The sequence below is a fragment of the Colias philodice genome, chromosome 9, assembly GCF_061535455.1.
Source record: "Colias philodice isolate Cphi_HAF_F1 chromosome 9, ilColPhil1 Martin Lab GWU primary, whole genome shotgun sequence".
Lineage (NCBI taxonomy): Eukaryota > Metazoa > Arthropoda > Insecta > Lepidoptera > Pieridae > Colias > Colias philodice.
Window position 1 is genome coordinate 6,963,325 of NC_143094.1, and position 26,270 is coordinate 6,989,594.

The 26,270-nt window shown below is 32.4% G+C and overlaps 1 protein-coding gene and 1 long non-coding RNA gene across 3 annotated transcripts; one reads left to right on the top strand and one right to left on the bottom strand.

Moving 5' to 3' along the window:
* Positions 1-1,453: 1,453 nt before the first annotated feature.
* On the top strand, positions 1,454-2,413 carry LOC149485899 (uncharacterized). The gene is made up of 2 exons (XR_016316009.1): positions 1,454-1,865; positions 2,235-2,413. It is a non-coding gene; the product is annotated as an uncharacterized LOC149485899 (long non-coding RNA).
* On the bottom strand, positions 2,408-25,009 carry ine (solute carrier family 6 member inebriated). 2 transcript variants are annotated; one of them, XM_089698604.1, is made up of 9 exons: positions 24,854-25,009; positions 8,720-8,913; positions 6,323-6,457; positions 5,821-6,034; positions 4,831-5,327; positions 4,356-4,468; positions 3,994-4,273; positions 3,641-3,873; positions 2,408-3,431 (listed from the first exon to the last, which is right to left on the bottom strand). In XM_089698604.1, exons 1-9 carry the CDS (start codon positions 24,895-24,897, stop codon positions 3,321-3,323), a joined length of 1,821 nt encoding a protein of 606 aa, XP_089554730.1. In that variant the 5' UTR covers positions 24,898-25,009; the 3' UTR covers positions 2,408-3,320. The 2 variants fall into 2 exon arrangements, with proteins under 2 accessions (XP_089554730.1, XP_089554729.1); XM_089698603.1 differs by lacking the exon at positions 24,854-25,009 and adding an exon at positions 21,494-22,063.
* Between the last annotated feature and the right edge of the window lie 1,261 nt (positions 25,010-26,270).

Below are 26,270 nucleotides of genomic sequence, written 5' to 3' on the forward strand. Positions count from 1 at the left end.
CAGAGTATAATGCGACTCAGTGGCGCACAATGCCGAAATAAGCTGATGCTTAATTGGAACGTGAATTAGTTTTCAAATGCACCAAGTAAATAAAATGCAAGTATATTTGTTTGTAGATTCTAATTCTAAAATGAAATTGTATTCACATTTTAAATGTGAAATATAAAAAAAAAAGTCAATGTTTGTACCTTCATCCATACTTATATTTATTTTTTTAACACAATTTGAATTAACTTTGATTATTTCGAAAAAAACTACAATGAAACGAAAGCTTTAAATTTTTTTCCAACAATTAATAATATTACTAACGATAATATATTATTATAAACAAAACATTTGATCAATGGCATCGATTGACTACTTTTAAGAGTGCTCGATTGTGCGAAGCGTTGCTGTAGTTGAAAAATTCAACGTTAAGCATTATGCCGCATAGTGCGCTCTAGTGCTGTAATTGGAAAACGGGGATGGATACCAAGATTCCTGTTCACACATTGGCTTACTGATCATTCTGCAATGGCGCTTCAAATATGGACATAGAAGTTCTTGCGACCGCGGCAATTTATTTATACAGTGCGTTTAATTATTACGTACATGTACACCAATAACAATGAGTGTACTCTGCCGCACAGACATACATTAAGATAGACTACGCGAGTGTATGTACTTCCCGTGTCCAAACTAATAATTATAAAACACTTAACGCTGGCCTACACTCAATCCGCGCTTGCAGATCGCCAAAGAAAGACGTGAAACTGAATAGAGTAAAATGCCGAATTGTGCAGTTATAAACTGTAGAAACTCCACAGCTGTGAGTGGCCGAGTTATCGGAGATGTTTCCTTCCATCGGTAAGTAATTTTATAATCAGAATATATGCACTAGGTATTTATTATAAAATCAAATAAAGAATATCTGTGGAAAACGATCGTGACAAACATGGATTGCACGTGCAAACGCTATCGGAACATGGAAACGTAAATTTCACTCACGCGCAACGATACTGTCTCCACTTACGAGTAACAACGAACTGAACAAGACACCATCGTGTGAACACCGTTTGCGGAGCGCGCCAAGATCCTTTGATGTGTGCACAAAAAACCGACAACAATCGGATGGCCTGCCAATGTTAGCGCCAACTAGGCCAATTAAGCCAAAATACCGCCAGGTAGCTCTCTACACGTTGCGTTGGCCCAACACCTTGGCCCCATGTGTACTGCCGCCATAAGCTCATAAGTCATAACCCAAGACATAGCTTTTAGTTTGTATATTTTAAGCCCGATACATACTATCACAAAAAATCTGCATTAATAAATAATCTGTAAATTATATTTAGAGATGTAGAGCTCAGCTAACTGGAGGAGGCTGTGGGAGGAGGACTGAAAAAATATTAAAAAAAAGAACATCAAATTCAATAAATTGACGAAAAAGGAACGTAAGTTTTTGATAATCTCATTACTGTCAATGTCAATCTGAGGATCACATTCAGAAAGTAAACCAATAAAGTAAACAAACATAGAAAGACTCCAACAAAATTTAGAAGAAAAGCAAAGAAAAGGTGATGATAAAAAGAATATAGAGTGAGGTCGATAACTTTATATGTGTTTACTGTTTTCCCACCTAAAAAATTATAATATAACCTGTATACGTATTATAGTACTTATACTCCAATTCAGAGTATTCTATAGGCGATAGACTTTAAAAATGCAAATTAAATTAAATATTATTGAAAATGAAGAAGTAATTGAATCGGTTGTTCGAGAAACTACTTCAGACCTGAGTCTAGCAAGCCTAACATCTGCATTAGAAGATTTCCGACAAATAACCAATGAGGTCTTTACAAAAAAAATATTGAAGAATGAGGCGATAGGTAAGCATATTCACTCTGTTAAAACAGCAAGTGGGTAGTAAAATATCCATTTTAATTTATAATTTTATGTATGAATCATTACAAATAAAAAAATACAATTACCTATTTACTAAAATCACTGAAGGAATTTAGACTTTAGAGTTTTAGTATCAAACTCTAAAGATCAGTAATCAGAGTAATTTAAAGGTTTTTCAATTGTCCTGACTTACTATAATAATTACCTATATCAAAAGCGTATTAGGAGTTGTTTCCCATCAACTATGTTTACATTATGTAAAGATTTTTCCTAATCAACTTCTATATATTATTGTTGATAAAATTATGAAATCATAAAATAGTTTACCTTAATTTACACTAATATACTTACAGATATATCTGACGATGAGAGCAGTACTAGTGATGATGAAAAAGAATGCCCGAAGAAAAAAAGCAAAAGAGGTAGCAAGGCATAAAATTATTATTTGTAAATAATATTTTTAGTTCCATAGGTACTTTTGAAAATTTGTTATTTTGCTACAACATTAAAAATAAAACACACTATGTATTGATTTTTGTATTTATTTTCACTAATTAACAGACTTATTGTTCATTTGACACAAAATCAATTTAATAAGCTCCAAATTGTACTTGATTCATTCATTTATTTCTTGATGAATGATTAATTAATAGGATCACTAAACATTCCAATTGAGTACAGATACATTTTATATGGTTTTACCATAATAAGAATAAATACTTACACTAAACATATTTATTAAATCTAAGTTTTAGAATGTTATGTGGAATGCTTAAATCACAGAATATTTAGTGCTAATTCCTACTGGTATAAGCAATTGGCAGTTATTCACATAATTTTATTTATTTATTAAAAAGATGTAAATAGTACATATAAATAAAACCTTGTGAGTATTATATTTATATCATTATGTGTCTGCAAACTGATAATTTCTCAAATAATTTATTATATATGTAACTAGTAAGTATTAACAAATGCTGTAAAATATTAACTTAAAAATAAATTTCAATATAAAATACATATAGGGGTAAGTAAATCTAGTGACATTTAATTTCATTACTGTTCTAAAACTACCTGTATTGTATGGTATTGCATTGATCATCTCCCATTTTCCATTCAATGTTACAAAAATAGAATAAGTTACTATATATTTACAGATCCTTCAAAAAGGTACTTTAGAGTACCTTTCAACCCTTCAATTCGAGTGCATTTAACTATGTCACTGTTACAAAGCAAACACTATAGTTTGAGGTCAAGTGTGATCTCTATCTCATTACAAAATGAATGATAATTATGATGGAGGAATGTTCGGTTTATCACCTTCGTCTTGTTTATTTTTCATATCACAAGTGTGTTGGTGTGAACACCCGCTTAACTATAATAGGCTAATTATAACACTTTATAGAAATTAATATATTTATGTAAACGTAGTTTGAAGACTAGTCGATAGTTGCTTTATCATCGGGAGGTTCAGATTCCGAACAGCATATATCACAACCATTGACGCCACAATCGCACATGAATGTGGGGCGAATTGAATTACGTAATTTCTGTAAGGAGAATATACAATTAGTATGGAATTTTTAATAAAATAATCATTTATTATTAAAAAAAAAAAAATTAAGGACATTAATAAACAATAGCCACCTTATGAGACGGTCGAAATATTTTACTAACAATTTAAATGAAAGTATGGACCAAAACCTGGTCTTTATTGATTCTGTATATTAACTACAAAAGGTTTTCATTGAATACGTACTTCTCCGATTGTTTTTCCCGGTGATCTTATAATAATAATGAGTGCATATCCAGGAATGCACAACAACGAAAGTGAAGCGATAATCCAGCCTATAGCTTGCGCCCATGCTGGGTATTGGTATTGTCGATAACTAGGTGGGGTGTAATCCACCAAACTTGCTACCCAAAGTGCTAAGAGTAAAGCAGGCGCAGCTATTAGCCAACAGAAACGGAAGTATAAAGATGGCCGTTGACCTGTTTAGAAATAGCATCAATTAGCTGTGCGTTCATCATTTTTATGTACTGGCTAACGTATTTTAAATAATCTTTTACATATATAGTATGTTAAGATGTAGATTTATTAAAAAAAAATACCTGTCATTTGTTTAATGTTCCGGGATAGCCTTTCAACGCCATAAAACCATGCAATGGCTACTACTTCAAAGAAAGCGAGATATGTTATGCTTAGAGATGCCGCGTAGTAATCCATCAGCTGGAATAAGTATATACCACTCTGTATTATATGCGGCAAACCAAAGACTAAAGATATGCCGCATACTAGTAGTACTAACAGTTCGTGATACACGAGTCGTCTTCGTATCATGTCAGGAAAACCGTCTTGAATAGAAGTAACAACTACTTCGACTATAGCAAACTGAAAGAAAACGGAGATGTTAATTTGAAACGTAAATCACACCATTATTTATAGAACTATGAGAGACAGTAAAAAATTTTACCTGACTGTTTAATCCAAGACACAGAAACATGAAGAAAAATAAAACAGCCCATAACTGAGGCGCTGGCATCTTTGCAATAGCTTGTGGATATACCACGAATAGAAGTCCAGGACCTAAAATAAATTACATATTTTATTGTATTGTGAAGTCCCATGTCCCCAAGTGGGGTAAGGGGCAGATGCATTATACATCTGTTTCACTGATCGATTTTCTTTAGGGACAAGTAGATGATCAGCCTTCTGTGTCCTACCAGACCGAGACATTTTTTTTTCTTCGTCTCCACTGGGAATCGAACCCAGGACCTCTCGGTGCTACGCTCACGCGTCAACCACTGTACCAAGGAGGCGGTCATTGTATTGTAATTGGTCTATTATATTTTGTTAAATTATACTTTGTTTTATTTATAGTTATTGTTACTCATAATGAAATACTAAAAGGTGTAATTTAGGTTTTTATGTGTGGTTCAAATACTTACTGTCAGCAATAACATCTTTAACGCTCGTATTTTGTTCGGTTGCAATGTTTCCTATGGTAGCGAATGTGAATATTCCAACAATAAGACTTGTTACTGCATTGACTAGCGATACGGCCAGCGTATCGTGTAGAAAGTTGTTGTCGAAGCGGTTGTACGAAGCAAACATGATCATAGATCCGAACGCAATTCCTATGGAATTGAAGATTTGTGACGCTGCATTTACCCACGGCCTTGATTGTTTCAATAATTCCCAATCTGGCTTAAAAAAGAATCTTAGCCCTTGGTCGGCGCCTTCGAGAGTTAGGGAACGGCCAAGAAATACTATTATTAGTAGGAAAGGCAATGTCGTCGTTATGTATCGAACTTTTGCTGAAGATTTTATGCTTTTCCACAGGGCAAAGTAGACAAGTAACCAAGCACAAACCAAGCAAGCAGCTAGTTCCCATCGCATGCTCCCGGGAAATTCTATTCCGTCGCTCATATTTAGTACTTTTTTCCTGAAAACACATATACTATTAGCAAATGGTATTGTATGATTTGTTGAATGCAACATAGTGGAATCTTGTGGGATGAAATATGGTCGTTACAGTTTTTATTTTCATAGATTTAAAAAAAGTATAAACAGACTAATATAAATTCTAACGGTTTCTCTTAAAGGTTTTTCTAAATAAATATTTAAATGTTTCTCCAGATGTATTGTTCTTCGCTTTATTGAGTTAATCACGTAGCGTTTAAAGATTAGATAAAGATAAAAAAAATATTTCTACTAATTTAGTTAGGTATATAGGTTTATAGGAGTGGCAAGAAAAGGTATTGATCGTATTTGATAAGGAATTTAATGAATATCATACACTCTCAGCTTATTACAAAATCCATAACTGGATAGAAAGTTGATCAAAGGAAGTACTAAGCATAGGTTTATATCACTAGGTATGGGAAAAACATTCGTAGTAGGTACATATGTAGATAATAATTAAAAGCAAACCTTACTCGAAGAATTGTTCGGTGGGTGTCTGTGAACCATTCGGTTTAGTTATGTTGTGATTTGGAATCCAGCAGTAAGGTGTGTTCCATCGGTTCGAACATGTCGCCCAGGGAACTTCAGATTTAAACGATGTAAAGAAATAATATATTGCCCATGCTATTATAACTGCATAATACGTGGACATTAAAAACGAGATTACTACACTTGCGAGGCCAGCACCTAAAATTACAACATAAAATTTTAAGTGATGGTGGTATGCGGTGTCACTAAATCAATATTTTCTACATATCATAACTACGTAGACGAAGCATGGAATATATAGTAGATAATATAATACTATTATCTGATATACATTTGAAATTATATTATTGTAGATAGGAAGTAGAACAATGCCACCATGTCGAGTCGTGCATTGTAATAGATATTTGTTCGCCCTTGGATTTTTTTATTTATTCATGGTGGCTATATTGATATGTATTTATAGTTCGTATAACCAAAAAAAAATACCTTTAAACAATGGGCATATTTGTGAGAGGGCGCCGATAGGTCCGTGTGCTGTATACTGGCCTATAGCTAATTCCATAAACAACATGGGCACACCACACACCAGGAGTATTATGAAGTATGGAATGAGGAAAGCACCTGAAAATAAACCATTTTATTACTTATATTAATTTTTATGATTGTTTTGTGAGTATATAAATTTTAGATATTTATCAATTACCAGTTAGCCGTTATGGATTGACTCGTATCAAATCACATATCAAAATATTATGTATTTAATTTAATCATTCTACAATGATTATTAAAAAACATTAAGCTATATAATTATATCAATAAGTTATGTAGTATTTTTATAGTACATTATAAAAAAAACTGATATCTAATAGTTTAAAGTTTAAACTACTTTATTGACATTTCAGAGTTATTTATTTATTTATTTACTCTTTATTGTACAACATATTAAAATGAAATAACATAAAACAAAACTACTTAAAATGTACAAATGGCGGCTTTATGGCTCAAAGCCATCTCTGCCAGGCAACCTTCAGTTACCTACTTATAATATTTCATCGAATAATAATTGTACTATAGATTTTTATTTTAAATAAACGCGATAAGCACGCATACAAAAGTCTAATTGCGTAATTCTTACTTGAATTGACCCGTAGAAATAACCTAATTAACCCGATCGTTATCATAAATTGTTGTTATTATGTCATTCTGGCGAGCGTTTGGCCAAAAGACTATCATCATTAAACATCCAAAGGAAGCAATAGAAGTCATAGAGCGTGGTATATAATGTGTATTGTGTATTTTTTATCTAACTGTAAGTATCTACTCTAACGGTAACTGCTTATATTTGACTGCAACATTGGTTTAATATCGGTTCCAGCAGTGCTACTGAAAATCGACCTACCGATGTTGTTCTTTCTTGTGATCCCATAAGAAATATAGTATATTTCCACTTAATTTCATGAAGAAGCTAAATTATATATAGGTACTGTATATATTTAAATATTTATTATTAATTAAAAAGTGTAATGTGCGGTAGTGACCTACCTGTGGGAAATTATACTATCTTACGTTTTGATTACACTAGTGAATAGAATAGAATTTCGTCAACGTTGCTGCTGTAGAAAATATCGCATAAATACTAGCTTCTATTCAAGATAAGGTCGGTAACGTGATTCATATAAGTTTCTAGCTGAAATGACTCTACAATCTGTATTATTCTCGCATCTATATCTGTATGTAAATATAGATATACTTCTTGTATATGTTTACGTACCTAATGTTGAGCAGAGTGTTCTTAGCTACCTGCTGGGTATCTATAAATGCAGTAATATTATATGACATTTAAATAAATCACAGCAATATATCATTCGATATCTTGAGAGGACGTGTATGCGTCGTGACGTATCAATTTACAAAATACATTGTTCGTAATTCACACTCGGCTTTAATGTTGTTTCCATACATATGTATATTGGAACCCTGCGACAACTAGTGCCATTTAGCACCAGATGACACAAACAAATTGGACACGATTGTATATAAATGTTTTCAAAACAAATACAAATATCTATTATTAGTTATTACCTATTACGATTTACAACTAAAGCATTAAATTGATTTGATTCGATCAAATAAACATACAGAGCTGAACATCTTTTTTATAATTAATGACTATGAAGATAAGTTACTAAACAGTAGACAGTAGAGAGAAAATATATAAAGTAGGTAATTTTTATAGGCTCTACATTGTTGCGAACTGATATTCATATTTCAAAACGAAACATTATATAAATAATCGAGATAGAATCATATTATAAATAATTAATTTATTGATGCATTTACGATGTAATGTATTTTGAATAGTTTATTTTTTCAATAGTGAGAAATTAATAAATAACATACGCAAAGTCACGAATCGCAAGCACGACACCCATTGTCCATTTCGAAATAATTTATATAAAAATTTATGCAAGATGGTGAGTGAATTATTTCGTGCATAAAATATTTTGCAGGGTCGTCAATTTAATAAACATATTCGGTATATTATGTACGTACCGTACGTAATGGGAGTGCTATGGTATGTAGTGACGTATCAGAGTATTTATTGTTCCTTAATGATTTTGTCACGATGGATGTAGAGATATTATATAATATGAAAAGATGTATATGGGAGTGTTTTATTTTAATTCTGATGTGTAATAATTATTATAAGAGTCGCGCAGTATGTTTGAGTCACAAATAGTGGTAATTTGAGACACGTGTATTTAGTGGAGTGCCCGGAGCGTTCAAAAGCGTAAAACCTCGGATTAGAGTTCGTTTTAATTCTATCATTGAATTTATTTTGAAATGTTGTGACAAATAGTGTTAAACATTAAAACAACATACCTCCCCCACTTTTATAACAAAGATATGGGAAGCGCCACACATTGCCCAGCCCTACGGAGTATCCGACACATGCTAAAACAAATTGTATTTTGTTCGCCCAAAACGGTCTCCTTGGCTTCAAGTGGACGGTTTCCGCATCCTCCTCTTCTTCCCCGCAATCACTTTCGTGTGACGCAGTATCTTCATCAGGGGGCCTAAAACAAAGCGATAAATAAATAGTAGGTTTATTTTCAGAATATTATGATTTTAAAACAAGATTCGAACTATAGCCACAGTTGCCAATATGGTTTTAAGGAGAAAATACTAGAGGGAAAATTCAAAAAGGCCCAGAAGAGATAAACCTTTCGTACCGTATAGTACCGCCCATTTTCGAGTTCCTGTCTCGTATTACTGAGGTTTTTTGCATGAAATTAATCTAAAAGTAATCAATAGGTACATTTTTTTGGTTTTCCCTATTAAATTTATGAATTAAAATTGCTACTCACTATAACCAAGTATATTGATGTCTAGTTATATGTAATAAAAAAAAAGAAAGAAAAAATAATTAAATACTGAATCTGAATCATGATTTCGCGGATTACCTAACTTCATAGGGTAAGCATCAAACCGTTAGATTAATACAAGGTAATAAGGCTTAATGGCTTTAATTATGTACCTACTTAGTGAGATGAATGACGTCACATCAAGTGAAGCCTATTAAATAACTTTATAAAATAACCAGCGGTCCGCCCGTGGTACATATTAATTATGTTTTCTCTACATAAGAACCATCCTGGTACTTCAAGGAATATAATAAAAAAAGAATTATCGAAATCGGTCCACCCGTTCTCGAGTTAAGTATGCGCTTACCAACACATTTTGCTATTCATTTTTAGGTATATTATAGAAGATGGGCATCCATTTCATGATATCTGGATTTTCGGCAGTTATATTATGTAGAACTCTAGATGGGTTCTCAGTGCCGTCTTTAGGATCAACGAGGCTATGGGCCAAGGTACTGGCTGGGGCCTATGTAAGGGATGGAAAATCCTTAAATTTTAACTTTATCATTTTTCAGTTTACAATAACGCAATAGGCTAAATCGTAACCCCGTCTCTTAACACCCCACATATGAGAGTTCAATAAATAAATTTTTTGAATCTTGTTTCTATTTTACCAAGTGTGTGATTTGATATTTTTCTTATTATGTTATAAAATTTGTTGTTGCATATCGAAAATTTTCAGAATTGTGGGGCCCCTGCCTACCTCGGGGCCTCGGGCCAGGGCCCTGCGGGCCCTGCCTTAAAGACGGCACTGTGGGTTCTATATATCTAACTGCCGAAAATAGCTTTGCAAGAATATAGGTATATAATATAATATGCATTTCGCTCTGCTTTTTCATCCGCGGACGCACCCATGGGCAAATAAGTAAGCATTTCTATAGGTTATAGTCACGTTATAGTAGTATTTCTATGTGTTATTCTGGTACATAATTTCATCACTGCTGCTTTTCTACATCTTCAACATTTATTAAGCAAAATTATTATCGACTTTTTTCACATATAGTTAGGACATAGAATTTAGAAAGGAAGTGACAAGAACATGACGTCACGCCCGAAACAATGTACGGATATTAATTATAGTAGGGGAGCCCAGGATGCTAAATGTGGATTTACTCGAGCGTCACGGGAACCTATTAGAATTGGTAGATTAGACCATAGCGAGAAAAAAAGGTCCTATAATGTTTTCACTTTTAGCGGTGGGGAAGGGTTTTTTGATTTTTTTTAATTTAAAAAAGAAAAAAATTGGCTTGGAAATACTCAAGCGCGTTAGATATTGATATTTTGCATGCTCCAGGACGTCACTGAAAAAAAGTATACGTTAATCTGACGATTTAAGTGGCGATTTAATCGCTATGAAGAAAGGGTAAAAAATTAAAGTAATATTATTCGAGCGCGTCAGATTAATATATGGGGGGGTTAATTACAATATAAGAAGTCCCCATTTCGCTAATCTGACGATTCGAGCTCAACCTTAGGGAATTATGGATTATTCAAATTTTCCAGCGGGGCCCCTGAGCGCACCCACCAACCATAACTGCTCATATTGACTAGAGGTACTAATGAATAGCTAAGGTTCCGTCCCTTATAGTAATCTGACGCGCTCGAGTAAATCCCAAAATCCCCTCTTGGGCTCCCCTACTATTATAAGCATAATGATTGTAGCTTGATTGTAGATACATATTTGAAATCTGAATGGGAGGTGTGAGGTGTCTTATATTACCATTATGAGGATATGACGGGATCTGATAATTGCAGTTACTAACTTAAATATCTAGGTACTTTTCGTGTTATATATAGTTTAAGTATAGTAATATAATTATATACACATTCCACATCAAATTTTATATTAATGTATTATTTGTATAAATATGACTTTTTGAAAGATGCACTAGATTTATTTTATTTATATTAAATATATTATCTTCAGCTGACTTCATTTCTAGTGATCCATGTGACATGTCTATCACAATGTCTACCAATTTATTTTATTATCTATATCGTCAACAGATTACGAGTTAATTGGTGAAATCCACCTAAAACGGGTACAGCAAACAGGATATCCTATACATATATACAAGGTGTAAATATTGGAATAAGGGCCGATTATTCAATGCTTAAATAAAACCACTTATCCGTCCATTAAAGTATTACACGATAATATTAAAATGTCACGTAAACTGTCAAATACGGGCAATTAGAATACGTTTTTCAAATGGTAGTTTTATATATTATTCGACGGATAAGTTTTATCCAAGCATTGAAAAATCGGCCCTAAGTAGGTATATAAATTATATCTCGTAAATAAATCCTACTTTTTAACATTATAAATGCGAAAGTTTGTGAGGATGGATGTAACTATGTGTACCTACGTGTAGGTATGTGTATGTATGTTTGTTACTCTTGCACGCAAATACTACTGAACCGATTACAATGAAATTTAGCACACAAAGGATACGTTTTATCCTGGAAATCCCACGGGAACGGGAACTTTGCGGGTTTTTCTTTGAAAACACGGGAGAACCCGCGGGCGGAAAGCTAGTAGGAATAAGACAAAGAATTTGGAAAAGAAAAACTGGAATGATTTTCGTCAAATTTTATTAAATTAACTCTATAAATTCAAGAAAGTAAGTATGAAAGAAAAATGTGGGTTAAAAATTAACGAAGGTTCGATCTTGCAGAATTTAAAAATACCGATGGTCAAAACTGCTATGCTTTATTGTTTAAATTCTATTTTCAGCAAATATGAAAACCAATTGGACAGTACGAAGTAGTACCTAATTCTACACTGTGGATCATTTAATCAAGTTTTTTTAATGTAACTATGAACAATAAACTTAATATTTTATTTTATTTGACATACCTTTATGTTTTAAAGAAACAAGTAAATATGAGTTTAACATTATAACTATAAATTCTGATGATTTATTTAATGGCTTACCATATGAAACTTGAATATCTGATTCCAGTTTTATCTTGTCAATTTAATCATACTGTACATCTTCTGTACATAGAACGATTTTAAAAGATTATAAGAAATGTGATAAAACTTACAATAGGCACTCAAATTTATGACAAACTGAAAATTCACATCCGTAGATGATTCACGTAATCACGTATACTTATTCGGAAATACGAAGATATCAATGGGTAATAGACCTATTTTTTTTTCTGAGTAAAAAGTTACACAATGATATCAAAAATATTCAGATATAGGTCTGATTAGTTTATTTTCCGAAACGAATAGTAGATAGGTAATTTTTTTGGGCTACAACATGTGACAAACCCACGACAAACCCATGTTTTGTCACTAATTCATAAAAATGTGTCGACAATACAATATTGGTAGTTATGTAGGTACAATCATTGCTCATAATATTATGTGAAATTTGAATACATACCTATATCTTCAAATACTGATTTAGGTATCTATACTATTTATTTTATACTGCAGATATTATATGGATGGATATTATATGATATGATATTATATGGACATTTAAATCTTACAATATGTATTATTCATTAGGTACTCCAAAACCCGTGTAATTAAAAGGTGATTTCATTTCCACATTGGTAATTGTTTGGTAAGTGTATCTAATGTATGAGTGACAATGACACTTTTCTAAAAACTGCGAATTGTGTTTAATTAAGAGATTGTTTCGGTGTGATAACGTTTGGAAATGGGTATTTGCTATCATATCGCGGGTAAATAAACATTTGACAAGAGTTTAAAGAATAAGACAGTAATCCTCAGCTGTCAACTTGTAAGTACGTAAACGTTTTTAAAATCATTATCAAATAAACGGCGATAAGGCCGAGCGCGCGATCAATCGTTGTAACCATGATATACGGGAGAAGATAGCGACGTTGCAGTCTTATCTTTGAACATGAAGGTCATGTGCCTAAAATTTCCCTATTCTTTCGACATAACAGGATGTAAGGATCTAAGTATAAATCATCAATACCTACTTTACCACGGATTCAATGCAATTCTCTTAAGTGCTAAATTTAATCCTATATATACCATTTATCTCGACGATAATAATATCGAAGATTACGAATGCCTACGTCGCTTCTTATCACAAGTTGTATTATAGGCATTTGATGTTTATTGTTTTTAAATAGTAATGGGAAAATAAGATGGTAATTACCAACTCATAAGTAGAATCAAATAAGAGAAAGATAATCGATTAAGAATAGTTCGACGACCTATGAAATATTATTCCGAGCTAATCACGTAAAAATAAATTCAATCAGTTTTTGTCATCAAGTTAAAATTTTAAATGTTGTTTTTATCCATACTAATATTATAAATGCGAAAGTAACTCTGTCTGTCTGTCTGTTACTCAATCACGCCTTAACTACTGAACCAATTTTCATGAAATTTGGTATAGAGATAATTTGATACCCGAGAAAGGACATACTTTTTACCCCGGGAAATAGGATAGGTTTTATTCCGGAAATCCCACGGGAACGGGAACTATGCGGGTTTTTCTTTGACTGCGCGGGCGAAGCTGCGGGTGGAAAGCTAGTATTTTATAAAATACTGAAATTGATAATCATGAATACAGTAAAGTATACACATTGATTCACAACAGAACTATTACAATTCGAACGACAAGAAGAAAACGGTTTTTAGATGCATGGTTAATCTATAAATAGTAAAGTTATGTTACAAATAAAGAGTTCTCGTCATCTTTCCAGGCCAGTAAATAGTTGAAATAAGTCCAAATAGTGCTTCAGAGTAAAAATACCTCCTCTAATGAGGAATGACTGTGGTACTTATAGCTAGACGTCTGAGTGGAAAAATTGCTTCTCGAACAACCTTTGGGATCATTAACCTTACGTACCTGTATGATTTCTAAAGGCTAAATTATAGAGTCTTCATCACTACATAGTATAAAACAAAGTCGCTTTCCCTGTCCCTATGTCCCTATTTCCCTATGTCCCTTTGTACGCTTAAATCTTTGAAACTACGCAACTGATTTTGATGCGGTTTTTTTTAATAGATAGAGTGATTCAAGAGGAAGGTTTATATGTATAATAACATCCATTAAATAGTGGAGAAGTGCTGTTATTTTTGAGGTTTCTAATGTGATGTCGTAAAAAATTACATTTTTTCCGCTTACATTGCAAACGCAGGCTGAACCCTACGAGTTTTATCAAAATAATGTACTAAGTATTATACACATTGAAAAGGTCTACAGAAAAGTCCGCGATGGTATATGTCTATCTCTTATGGATAACCCACAATAACTTTTTTTTGTCATTTACTTTTTACGACAAATAATGGCTAATTTTTGAAGCGATTTTAACCAATACAGCATTAATCCTTAACCAATTAAATACCTTGAATACATTGTTCATTTAATATAGATCTATATGGCCCTTTACACCGTATGATTTAAGTGAATATTTTCGAAGATATTACAGATTTAAAAATTGCGGGACGTAGCGTACCGGTACCGGCCGCCCGGCTATCTATTTTACACGTGCGAAGCCGGAGCGGGCCGCTATGTTTTTATATACAACGTTCACAGTTTGATCCATAGTCCAGTCTGTGGGGAAATGTAAAAGCCTCTGCTCTACAAAAGGTGGCGTAGAAAATGTTTTGAAACAATATTGTTTAGGTATGAAAGGTTAATAAAAATCCAAGTTTTCGACCTTGACGGACCCAGGCGCTAGCCGCCATCTTGAATTAAAGGTGCTAAAATTAGGTATATTTTAAATAACTTCTCAATTGTTTACTGAATCACAAAAGTGTCTATGAGGGGTTCAAAGAAGACAAAATTACCTACATTTTTTTCATACATGATTATTCTGTAAGTCTTAAAGGTAAAAAGTTACAAGCGACGGAAATAATAATATTTACAGAAATCATATAATTTTAATTTTGTTTAAAAATTGTGCAGCAATCTTTTTTTATTATTTTTGATGGCCCGGGCTGGTTAATGGTGGCTTCTTCATTATCGTCGCTGAAATTTTCTGTTTCATTGTCTGTATTTTTACTTTTTAGTTTCCAACCATGAAATTTCGTCGATTAAATTTACTTTTTATTGATAACTTTATGAATCGTTCATATCGGATATCTTCTAAGGATTCCTTATCCATGTCCCCTCCGTAAAAAGTTACTAGAAAGCGTGCTCCAGCGTCTTCGATTTCTTCTGGTCATGATGACGAAATTTCATGGTTGGAAACTAAAAATACAGACAATGAAACAGAAAATTTCAGCGACGATAATGAAGAAGCCACCATTAACCAGCCCGGGCCAACAAAGAGAATTAAAAAATGATAGCTGTACAATTTTTAAGCAAAATTAAAATTATATGATTTCTGTAAATATTATTATTTCCGTCGCTTGTAACTTTTTACCTTAGACTTACAGAATAATCATGTATGAAAAAAATGTAGGTAATTTTGTCTTCTTTGAACCCCTCATAGACACCTTTGTGATTTAGTAAACAATTGAGAAGTTATTTAAAATATACCTAATTTTAGCACCTTTAATTCAAGATGGCGGCTAGCGCCTGGGTCCGTCAAGGTCGAAAACTTGGATTTTGATTAACCTTTCATACCTAAACAATATCATTTCAAAACATTTTCTACGCCACCTTTTGTAGAGCATAAATACCTACAGACTGGATTACCATTGAAATGTTACATTTTTTAGGCCTGACCTTGAGTTTTTTAGAGGACGCAATTTTATTTTTTTGATGTGTAGGGGGGGTCAGTGTGAAGCTAAAACCAAGTTTGTGGGGTCGCCACCCTTGTCCCATGGCCGCCATCTTGAAAATAGCGGTTGAAATGGTTTTAACGATATATCTCTTAAACTATTTATCTGATAATAAAACAATTTTAACATTATTTGTTGCAAATTAAATTCTCTACAACTTTGATTCAGTAACTTTTTGTCGTAGAACTATAAATAAAAAAGTTATAAGCGAAAATGTTCAGAAATTAGAGCTATTTATATTTTTCAATAAAACTTTTTTTTATCATTTTACGAAGAAATGATATAAGACTATTTTTGTAGATTGTTTTTCGAGGAACAACTTTTATATACAACATTTTTTCATTACGTCAATAGCTAAGGTTTTACAGCGCTCAGAAGTGAGTACTATTTTTCAGTAGTAACTATACATAATAAATTGGCTATTGGCTCTTTTCCCAGACTCCACAACAATGGAAGCACACTGCAGAACATTTCAGCCCTGCTTTTCGACGTAAAAAAAAACGCACTTCCAGACTCTACCTCCTGGGTTGTGGGGAAAAGATTCAATAATTAATTATTAATAATATTGTAAAATTAATTATTAAAAATATTATTATAACAAAAATAAAATAATTACTGGTGACAAATTATTATTAGTACACACATAATATATCGTATTCTGTATAGTAAAGAGTACTTAAAATAGTACTCACTTCGGATGGCTGTAAAACCTTAGCTATTTACTTAATGAAAAAATGTTGTAAATAAAAGTTGTTCTACGAAAAACAATCTACAAAAATGGTCTGATATAATTTCTTCGTAAACTTATAAAAAAAAGTTTTATTGAAAAATATAAACATCTCTAATTTCTGAACATTTTCGCTTATAACTTTTTTGTTTATAGTTCTACGACAAAAAGTTACTGAACCTAAGTTGTAGAGAATTTAATTTGCAACGAATAATGTTAACATTGTTTTATTATCAGATAAATAGTTTAAGAGATATATCGTAAAAACCATTTCAACCGCTATTTTCAAGATGGCGGCCGTGGGACAAGGGTGGCGACCCCACAAACTTGGTGATAGCTTCACACTGACCCCCCCTACACATCAAAAAAATAAAATTGCGTCCTCTAAAAAATGCGACCCCAAATGTAACTTTTCAATGGACCAGTTTTTCTGTAGTGTATATATTTTAGTATCAGAATTGCACCCGTGCGAAGCCGGGGCGGGTCGCTAGTATATCAATATTTGGGGAATACCTATCACTACATAGTATAAACTATAAAATAAATTCGATGTCCCTGTCTACCCATCTGGTATGATTAAATCTTTAAAACTACGCAACGGATTTTGATGCGGTTTTTTTGTAAAGCAAGTTGTAGAGTAAGAGCGTTTTCACATTATCCGATCCGATATCGGATATCGGAAGCCGATAGCCGATATCCGATATCGGAGGGAAGTAAAATGTATGAAATATGTGCCTGTCTTTCACATTGTCCGGTCCGATATCGGATATCGGAGCCGACACCGATATTCCCAGTGGCTATCGGACGATAATGTTCAGTGTTGCCAACTCAATTTTCGAAAAGGCAGTATACCAACAGCAAAAAAGCACTAGTTTGTGTATTTTCAGTTTTATATGGCGCTCAATCTTTAAAAAATTCTTTGCTTTTAACCTAAAACCCTTTCTATTAAAAGAAACCTTTTTTTTATTAAGAAAACACACATTTAAATATTTATAGGCATTTAAAATACGATTTATACGGCAGGTATTTTTATTTGCCGTATTAAAATATACGGCAATTGGCTGAACTGAAGTAAACAAAAATATAATGCGTTCTTAAATTCAAATATCTATCTTCGAAAACATTAGTGTCTATCATCTTTATTTTATCTCATTCTGCCTCGCTCCTCCTCCTACTCGGATGTTGGTTGTGCTGTTTATTGTATTGTTGTCATTGAGTGCTTTGTTTTTAACCGACTTCAAAAAAAGGAGGAGATTTCACAACGATTTTATTTTTATTTTGAATTAACAACAAAGAATACAAAGTTTGAAAACTCTTAATTCTAAAATAATTGCTTATGACAATAAAATAATTTATGTATCTTTACTTACAGGAAATTACAACAATCATAATACAAATATATTTGAACGAGTGACAATATTATTTTAGGATATTACAGTGTAATAAGAAAAAGAAAAGAAAATGTGAACAAAGATTGTATCACTCAATAAATTTATCATAGGTACTACATGAACTTTTATAAATGTATGTAGTGAAAAAATGACTAAATGACTGGGTACGTCTTGCTAAAAATACATTTAATAGATTTTGAAAGGTATTTACATACTAATATGCTTAGGTATGACAAAATCATTATTATTCAGGAATTATATTTATTTATTATTTTATTTTTATTTATTATCCAGTAAAGCAGCTGACAATGTGGATGTCGTCAGGTGGTCATTGAAAATCAGTGCTAAAGTGCCAAGCAAAGTGCGAAGTGCCTCAGGTATCCTGAGTGGCTTCCTTTTTTAGCGCAAGCAACCATACATAAATTTATGTTTTCTATTACCTATTATTCATAATTTACAATGCTATTGTTGTGTGTTTATGTGTATTGGAATAAATGGTTTCTTCCTAAAAATAAAATGTCCCGTGTTCTCGACTAAAAACCACCGCATTCATATATTTTGAAAATAAAAAATAATATAATCATTGTAATTTTGAAACAATTTTTTACGTAATTTATTTAATTAAAAATTGAATACAATTATTTTGTTCATATAACTTACTTACTATACTTACTTACTTACTTACTTACTATACTTTAGAAGGTAGATACTTTATCATTTATGCGACAGAAGAATTTTTACAATATGTAGATATTATAAAAATATCATAATTTAATTTATATTAGAATTAAAATTAAAACCTGACAGCTAATTATGTAGCCTATGTCACTAACACCACTACCATAATAATTCAGATGATTTCAATGTCACTTCATAAATTCGAATCGGTTCAGCTGTGAGCGGTTTATACTGCAGGGCGTGCCAAAGAAATATTATACATAAATACACTCGAAAAACATAACCCTCTTTCTTCCGTAGTCGGGGAAAATTTTGGGAAAAATTTCAATATCTGGTAACATAACACCCACACAGAAGCACCGTGTACGTACAGTGCAGCGGCGAAATGACAGCACACATAGCTTTAAGGAAATGACGATAAATAATTCGGTTTAGTTCGGCAACGCTCCATCTGTCTTTTATTTTGTAATCTAAACTAATATGTATTACTAAAACTATTAACTATTACTAGGTTGTAGTAGGTATTGATATAAATTTATTTAATTTATAATGTGTTAACATAAGTATATTATGTTATACAAATGATCGATATCAAAACTATTTAGTAAATAGCACATCTAAATAATATGCAGTAATTTGTGATATCAAATCTTTTTTTACATTTTACTTTTTTTTTTGAAATTGTTTTTCTTTATCGTAGTTATTTTTAATGTACATGTACAACTATGATATAACATTTGATTTTTTTTTAATTATACCTTTTTTTTTATCAACTGGCAATTTAGTTTAGTTTTCTCTAAAAATTTCTGGCAACACTCATGATGATATCGGAACGATTTTATCGGACAATGTGAAAGGGCAAATTGTATCCGATATCGGATATCGGCTATCGGCGTCCGATATCCGATATCGGATCGGATAATGTGAAAACGCTCTAACTCTCCAAGAAGATTTTAACTTTTAGTATATAATTTATTGGGTTTGAGTCAAAGCGAGCGACGCTGCGAGCGGAAAGCTAGTTATTATTATTATCTTTATTCTTTATATTTATTATTATCTTTATACAAAAGCTACCCTTAAATAAAAGTTAGATCAGCCGCTCAAACGGATATAGAAATTTAAAAACAGGTACCAAGAATTTCTCTATAATCATGCTATTGCACGCCTCATAAGCGAAGCGTTGAGGTGGGTACTACTGTCACTTCGCGCAAAACATCTGATTTTTCAAACTTAAAATGTCTTTATGTATCATACATTGCACTTGTAAGATAATACATACACACACATATTAAGAAAAAACACTATTTTTAACAATCATGATATTTTTGATGTCATTTTTGTTATTTAAACTAGTTAAAAAACAGTTTAAAAAAGTTCTGTCTTGGACGTCCGTGTGTCTGTATGTGCGGATCCTTTTTCTTGTTAACACGATAGCGACCGAAATACTTTACTAATCGAGTCTTTTTTTTTCTCTTACGCTTGAGTATGCTCAGGAATAGAACCCTTTCATTTTTCAGGGTCTGATTCGATGTGGTTTAATTGTTATTAAATAAACAAAAATAATAATTAATAAATAATTATTTAAAAAAATTATGAGGCGTGCACTTTTGGATTTTCCAAACTATTTTATATTTTAAGTCCAGTCTACATTTTTTGCTATCGATAAATTGGTGAGACTGAGATAAGATTTGCTTCTACGTAACCACGGATAACCCAATGTAGTTGTACTATAAACCATAAAGATCAAACAGTCATATTTCATAAATGTTATATGTAATATTTTAATAGATACAATGGGGTTTAGACGCCATATTATATGGAGCCAAATATATCCTACCGAAATTAAGTAGGTATAAGAATAAACGTATTCTTATTAAAAATTATAAACACATAATATGCTAATAATAATTGTTTCAGAGGTAGATAATACTAATTGGATTACAGTGTATAATTCTGATATTTAATAGTTACATTTATAATAGCTCAATTGTTAGAATTTTAACAATGCCTAAATGTCCTGATGTTGGATATTGAACAGGTTTAGGCTCAGGGACATGGTCTACTTGCGAAATAGTTGATAACAACATATTACAACATTAAAGATATGGATTTTTTACTAGTTAAGTCATTCCTGTACTATTAATATTTGATTTTTTAATATATTCTTACTCACGCGACAATTTTTAGATACCTATATTAAAACCTATGAGAGTCTGCTGTAAAGAGCGATAGTTCATAGTTATTATTAATTATTTATATATTTAATATCTAGGTTCTAACTAATAATATCTAATTAATTAAAGTAAATCTATGGTTAATTTAATATTTTATACATTTATTTTTAACATAGAGCAAAAGTTTAAAAAAAAGTGATATAATATGTATTATATTTTATTACATTAGTTACGAAAATAAGTTAAATGTATTGTTTATACCTATTTACTTCATTTATTGCAAAATAGGAATATCGAACAGAAAAGTAATTTAATTTATCTAATAATGAAAATTTCCTGTATTTTTATCCCATTTTTTCTATATTATAATATAGAGCATTGTTAATAAAGAAATGAATAAAAAATAAATTATAAATTTAGTCATTTTTTGCGATTTGATAAGCTAGTAGTTAATCCTATGTGATTGTTTGGAAGGAGGATCAATTGAATAATGGGTTCTTAGAGGATGTGACATCCGTTGCTTACTTACGTAGGAGGACGAACAAGATGAAATAGTTCAGTTGGTGAAGTTGGAACGCGTCTTATAACCATTTTCCGGCCGTCCGTGCATCCCATGCCAATAGAGGCGAGGGATCGGACGGATGGGGCATATTGGTTGGTACCGGCATCGGAACCCTCGGGGTACGTGGTCACTTGGTCGTAAGGGCGAAGGCTTCTCGCAGACGCTGCACCTGATGCAGCGTTGACGTCCCGAATGCGATGCGTATCGGTAAAGCTTTTCACTTTTCGCATCTGACCAGATGGCGTTACGGTCGGTGTCGGCGATTGTGAATACAGAAGTTTTGATTGTTCCATGTCTGATCCATCGTATTGATCCACGTGGACCGCCCGGGTGGCTTCCGCTGAGGTTTCTTGTGAGTCTCTATTCATATTATCACGTCACAGGGTCATTACGCGGTGATTGATGTCGCGTTTGCCGCTGGCAACGCGCTACTTATAAATAAAAATAATCTACCGACTCAACGAGCGAGATCGGGTTAGATGGCCGACCGACTGACTCGTCATCGTCTGTCGTCATTCGCGACAATTCGTAAACACAATGTGATTCTGTTATTGTAGAGTGGGGAGAGCGAGAGCACAGGAAGAGGCGGGGGAGGGCAGAGGGCCACGCATGCGCTGTAACGACCGTGATATACTAAGCTGCGCCCGCGCAACTACATTTAATTTTAAAATTTCATATGGTTTCTAATCGAAGATTTTTCTCCCTAAGTTTAAGTTTTTAATTGCGATTTGTATTTGTGTAAATAGGTACGTTTACGTAATGATATCTACATTATACGTAAAAAAATATTAGGTAGAGCAAGGACAATAGGCGGCCTCATACTTACTTTATTTTAATTACATACTAGCTTACCGCCCGCGGCTTCGCCCGCTTTGTCTAAAACCTAATAAATTATATACTAAAACCTTCCTCTTGAATCACTCTATCTATTAAAAAAAACCGCATCAAATTCCATTGCGTAGTTTTAAAGATTTAAGCATACAAAGGGACATAGGGACATAGGGACAGAGAAAGCGACTTTGTTTTATACTATGTAGTGATTATTGCTTCAGAATTGAAATTATTTATGTTTATTTATTACCTTCAAAATTATCTGCATTTCACTTATGCTAAAATTTAAATATTTCACACTAGTTGTGCAACCGGCTTCGCCTGTGATACACCGTGATCGTACAAACTCCGAAACCTATGTGTACTCATCTGTGGTACTCATGCACAGAACTATGCTGAAGATCATCATATGACAAACAGTTTTGCCCCACCCGGGGCAAATATTTTATAATAAATCGAACCCACGACCTCTGGCTTGGAAGGCAGGGTCACTACCAATTACCAACCATTCCAACCGGTCAGTCAATAAAAATAAAATAATAATAATATATATATACCCATAATATACTTAGCATGTACTGTTTATGTTTTGAAACTGTAAAATTGACGACGATATTGAAAAGGAGAGTTTTCACAAAATACTATAGCTAATAGTCACAATGCAATGATACCCTGTTTTCAAGTTGAATAAACAAAACATCTACCTACTTCGATTCCTTTAAACAGGGATGGTATAGATAGCAATGCATACCTACAAATGAAGGGACATAAACTGTGTTTAGTAGTAAATCAAGTTCATAGATGCGAGCTTCATTAAGTGCTGATTCAACATAATTATCTGAGCTTTCAATTGCCCATATTGAGCACAGAGAAAATAAGTCAAATCTATAAAATATATATCACGTAGGAATTTGAAATGTAATATTGTTACATAAGGCCGCCTGTCCATCTGCAAGAAAACTTCCGCAAGAAATGTCCGACAGTCTGTCTGACAGCAGCTTGCAAGTCTAATTCCGCGTTTCCACCTGCAAATAGACTTGCAAGTTGCTGTCAAACAGACTGTCGGACATTTTGGAATCGCGGCCTAAGGTTTCCGAGTATGTCATTCATTTGATTTTTTCGTATACAGTGTAACTGTATTCTATTTTATTTTAAATGTAAATATCACAGATTAAAAAAATAATATTGGATAGATTATGTACCTACGCGAAGGAAACTTCCTGTCCTTATTCCTCTCGTATTCATTACAAGAGACCACTTTTTGTAACAATTTTATTATGTTCTGTAAGATTATTTATCAGATAGACATAAACATAATCTAAATCAATCAACGTAATTTATATATGTACCCTTAGAATAATGTCTCATTAGTCATTACTAATTATTTAATAACATAGAGCAAACACATGAAAAACAAAATGTTTTAAGACTACAGACTCCGAATTAATTTTGTTATCATTTTCATTTTATTGTCTTATTTAAGTGGTATTACAAGTGTTCATAACATTTGAGGTAGGTAATTTGGCAGTAAAGGAAATGTAATAATTTTGAGATTATGTTAGGCAAACTCACAAATCCGGAGTAATAATGCAGTGATAAAACTTGGATTAAATGAACTATGTCTATATGGCCTAACTTAGCATAATTATGAAATATCTAAATGGTTTATAAAGTCGTTATAGCTAATATTTTATTGTATGTTAAGTGTTACCATAAAAAATAAATCTTAGAAGAAATTTATGATGTTAATATTGGTTATTTGCAGTTTAAGCATCAAACTATTTCATTCATGCTTCACTGCTTCATTATTATGCAAAAATGAATCGCCAAATGTGTTGCTAAGCGTTCAACTCGAGAACAGCTAGACCAATTATTCGGCCAATTTTTTATATTAAAGTTTTTGCTAAGGCAGAAGGAAGATTCATAATATAGAGATAATATGTAATAAGTAAAGGAGGCAAAAGAACAGAACTACGACTGCTGGGGCAGCCAGTAATCAATATTTTTCTTTTTTTCCCCTGATATCGTCCTCCTTTATTCATATTTTTTTTAAATATTAACCTTTTTTAAGTTTTTTTTACAAGTACTAATATAATTTATTGATAATTTTCTAATTATACTTTTCAGATGTTCCGTTTGATAATTATGACCAGTCAAAACTTTTTAAAGTGCAGGGATTCAATGTTAATTAATTAAATAAATTAAGAGCAAAATTTGTGTAACAAATATTGCACAATGTAGATACACATTTAATTCAACACAAAATAAAGGCTGTATTATTTGTACGGTAATATACCTACGGTTAAAAATACAAAAACCTATAGGTAGGTACAGGTTAACTATTTTTTTCATCTATGATCCTATTTTCTCTTCTTTCGATAATTTGTCGCTAAAAATATAATATTAATGTTGAAACCATTTTTCCTCCATTTGCTAAATATAATGACATACCCTACCTACCTTGTTCCATACAAAATAGTAAAAAAATTAACTTACCATTGATTATAATTTTTTTTCACTTGAATAAGATTTTTAGGCATGATTTTAATGGGTGGGATGTTGTTCTCTATATCGTTACGTAAAAATTACTAAATTGAGTTAAAGTAATGCGTGCTATAAATATTTTAGCACTTCAAGCCCCTCCTTTACTACATGCTAATTACTCGAACGTTATATCTTTATTATCACCGAGTTTATCTTCTTTAAGATTATTATAAATACGAATAAGGTGTGTCTTATTTTCAATTTCTTGTAGGTACTAAGACATGTTTAGTGCTAATCCTAAGTAATGACTTACGAGTAATCACGTATGTAAATGCTAATATTATTACAATCATTTAATTTATTATGAAACATGTGAAGATAATTCCTCATTCCGTCTTTCACTTTATACCTACTCGTAAGTTTAACTAGTGTGCGTCAGACCAATTTATTTACACCTTTAAGTCCTCTGTTTTTTCCGTTAAAAATATTAGAGTAAGATCCTAGAGCCGTAAGACACAACTTATTTTCTAAAGCATATAAGTTTCGGTTCACAGTAGTCTCTAGTGTAGGTACTTTTTAATATCTGAATGTTTGTGGAGCTCTACCAGTGATAGTGGATCCTTCGCCCATTTTTGCACGTGATTACTATCAAGCTAATTTTCCGTGAGTAGCTTTATTTTGAAAGGATAAAATGTGTTGATTTGATGGTTCTCAAATATTTATTACGCAATTTGTAGGACAATATGTCTGTTGAATTATATAATCCCACCAAAAACATTTTCATGTAAAATGTTGCCAAGACGAGTCCATATGACTCGCACTGTCAAAAAGTTATCAGATCTCATGTAGAGCCAAGCTTCTAACACTACACGCCCTAACTCTACAAGGCCTAACTTCACAAACTCTACACCTTAGTCAAAATATGTGGCCTGGCCATTTCGCTACATTCACATCGGCGTAAGGTGAAAAATTAATTCACTGTTCATTACTTTTGTGTTATACAATAGTTCTTGTAGTAACGAACGGCCAAGCCACATATTTTGACTAAGGTGTAGAGTTTGTGAAGTTAGGCCTTGTAGAGTTAGGGCGTGTAGTGTTAGAAGCTTGGCTCTACATGAGATCTGATAACTTTTTGACAGTGCGAGTCATATGGACTCGTCTTGGCAACATTTTACATGAAAATGTTTTTGGTGGGATTTCATTTCTTTTTGTAAGTTGTTTGTAACAATTTTATTTTTTATTTTTAGCTACTGTGTGGACGTAAGAGGCAGGAGACGTTCGCAACACTTCTATTCATTCATATTTATATGATCTGATCTGAAGTATATGTCTCAATATATGTCGATTAAATTTTTAATTTTTTTTTAACAAGGAGTACCTATACATATATATATCTAGGGGAACCAAGTTTTAGATTATTAGATTAGAC

What these genes read in the sequence shown, in the direction of transcription:
- ine (XM_089698603.1), bottom strand. Translation starts at nt 21,894, where the DNA reads ATGAATAGAGACTCACAAGAAACCTCAGCGGAAGCCACCCGGGCGGTC. An exon ending in AATATGCCCATTGTTTAAAG is followed by an intron (nt 6,035 to 6,322) that starts GTATTTTTTTTT and finishes TTGTAATTTTAG; the next exon opens with GTGCTGGCCTCGCAAGTGTA. An exon ending in CGGGAAAAACAATCGGAGAA is followed by an intron (nt 3,432 to 3,640) that starts GTACGTATTCAA and finishes TTCTCCTTACAG; the next exon opens with AAATTACGTAATTCAATTCG.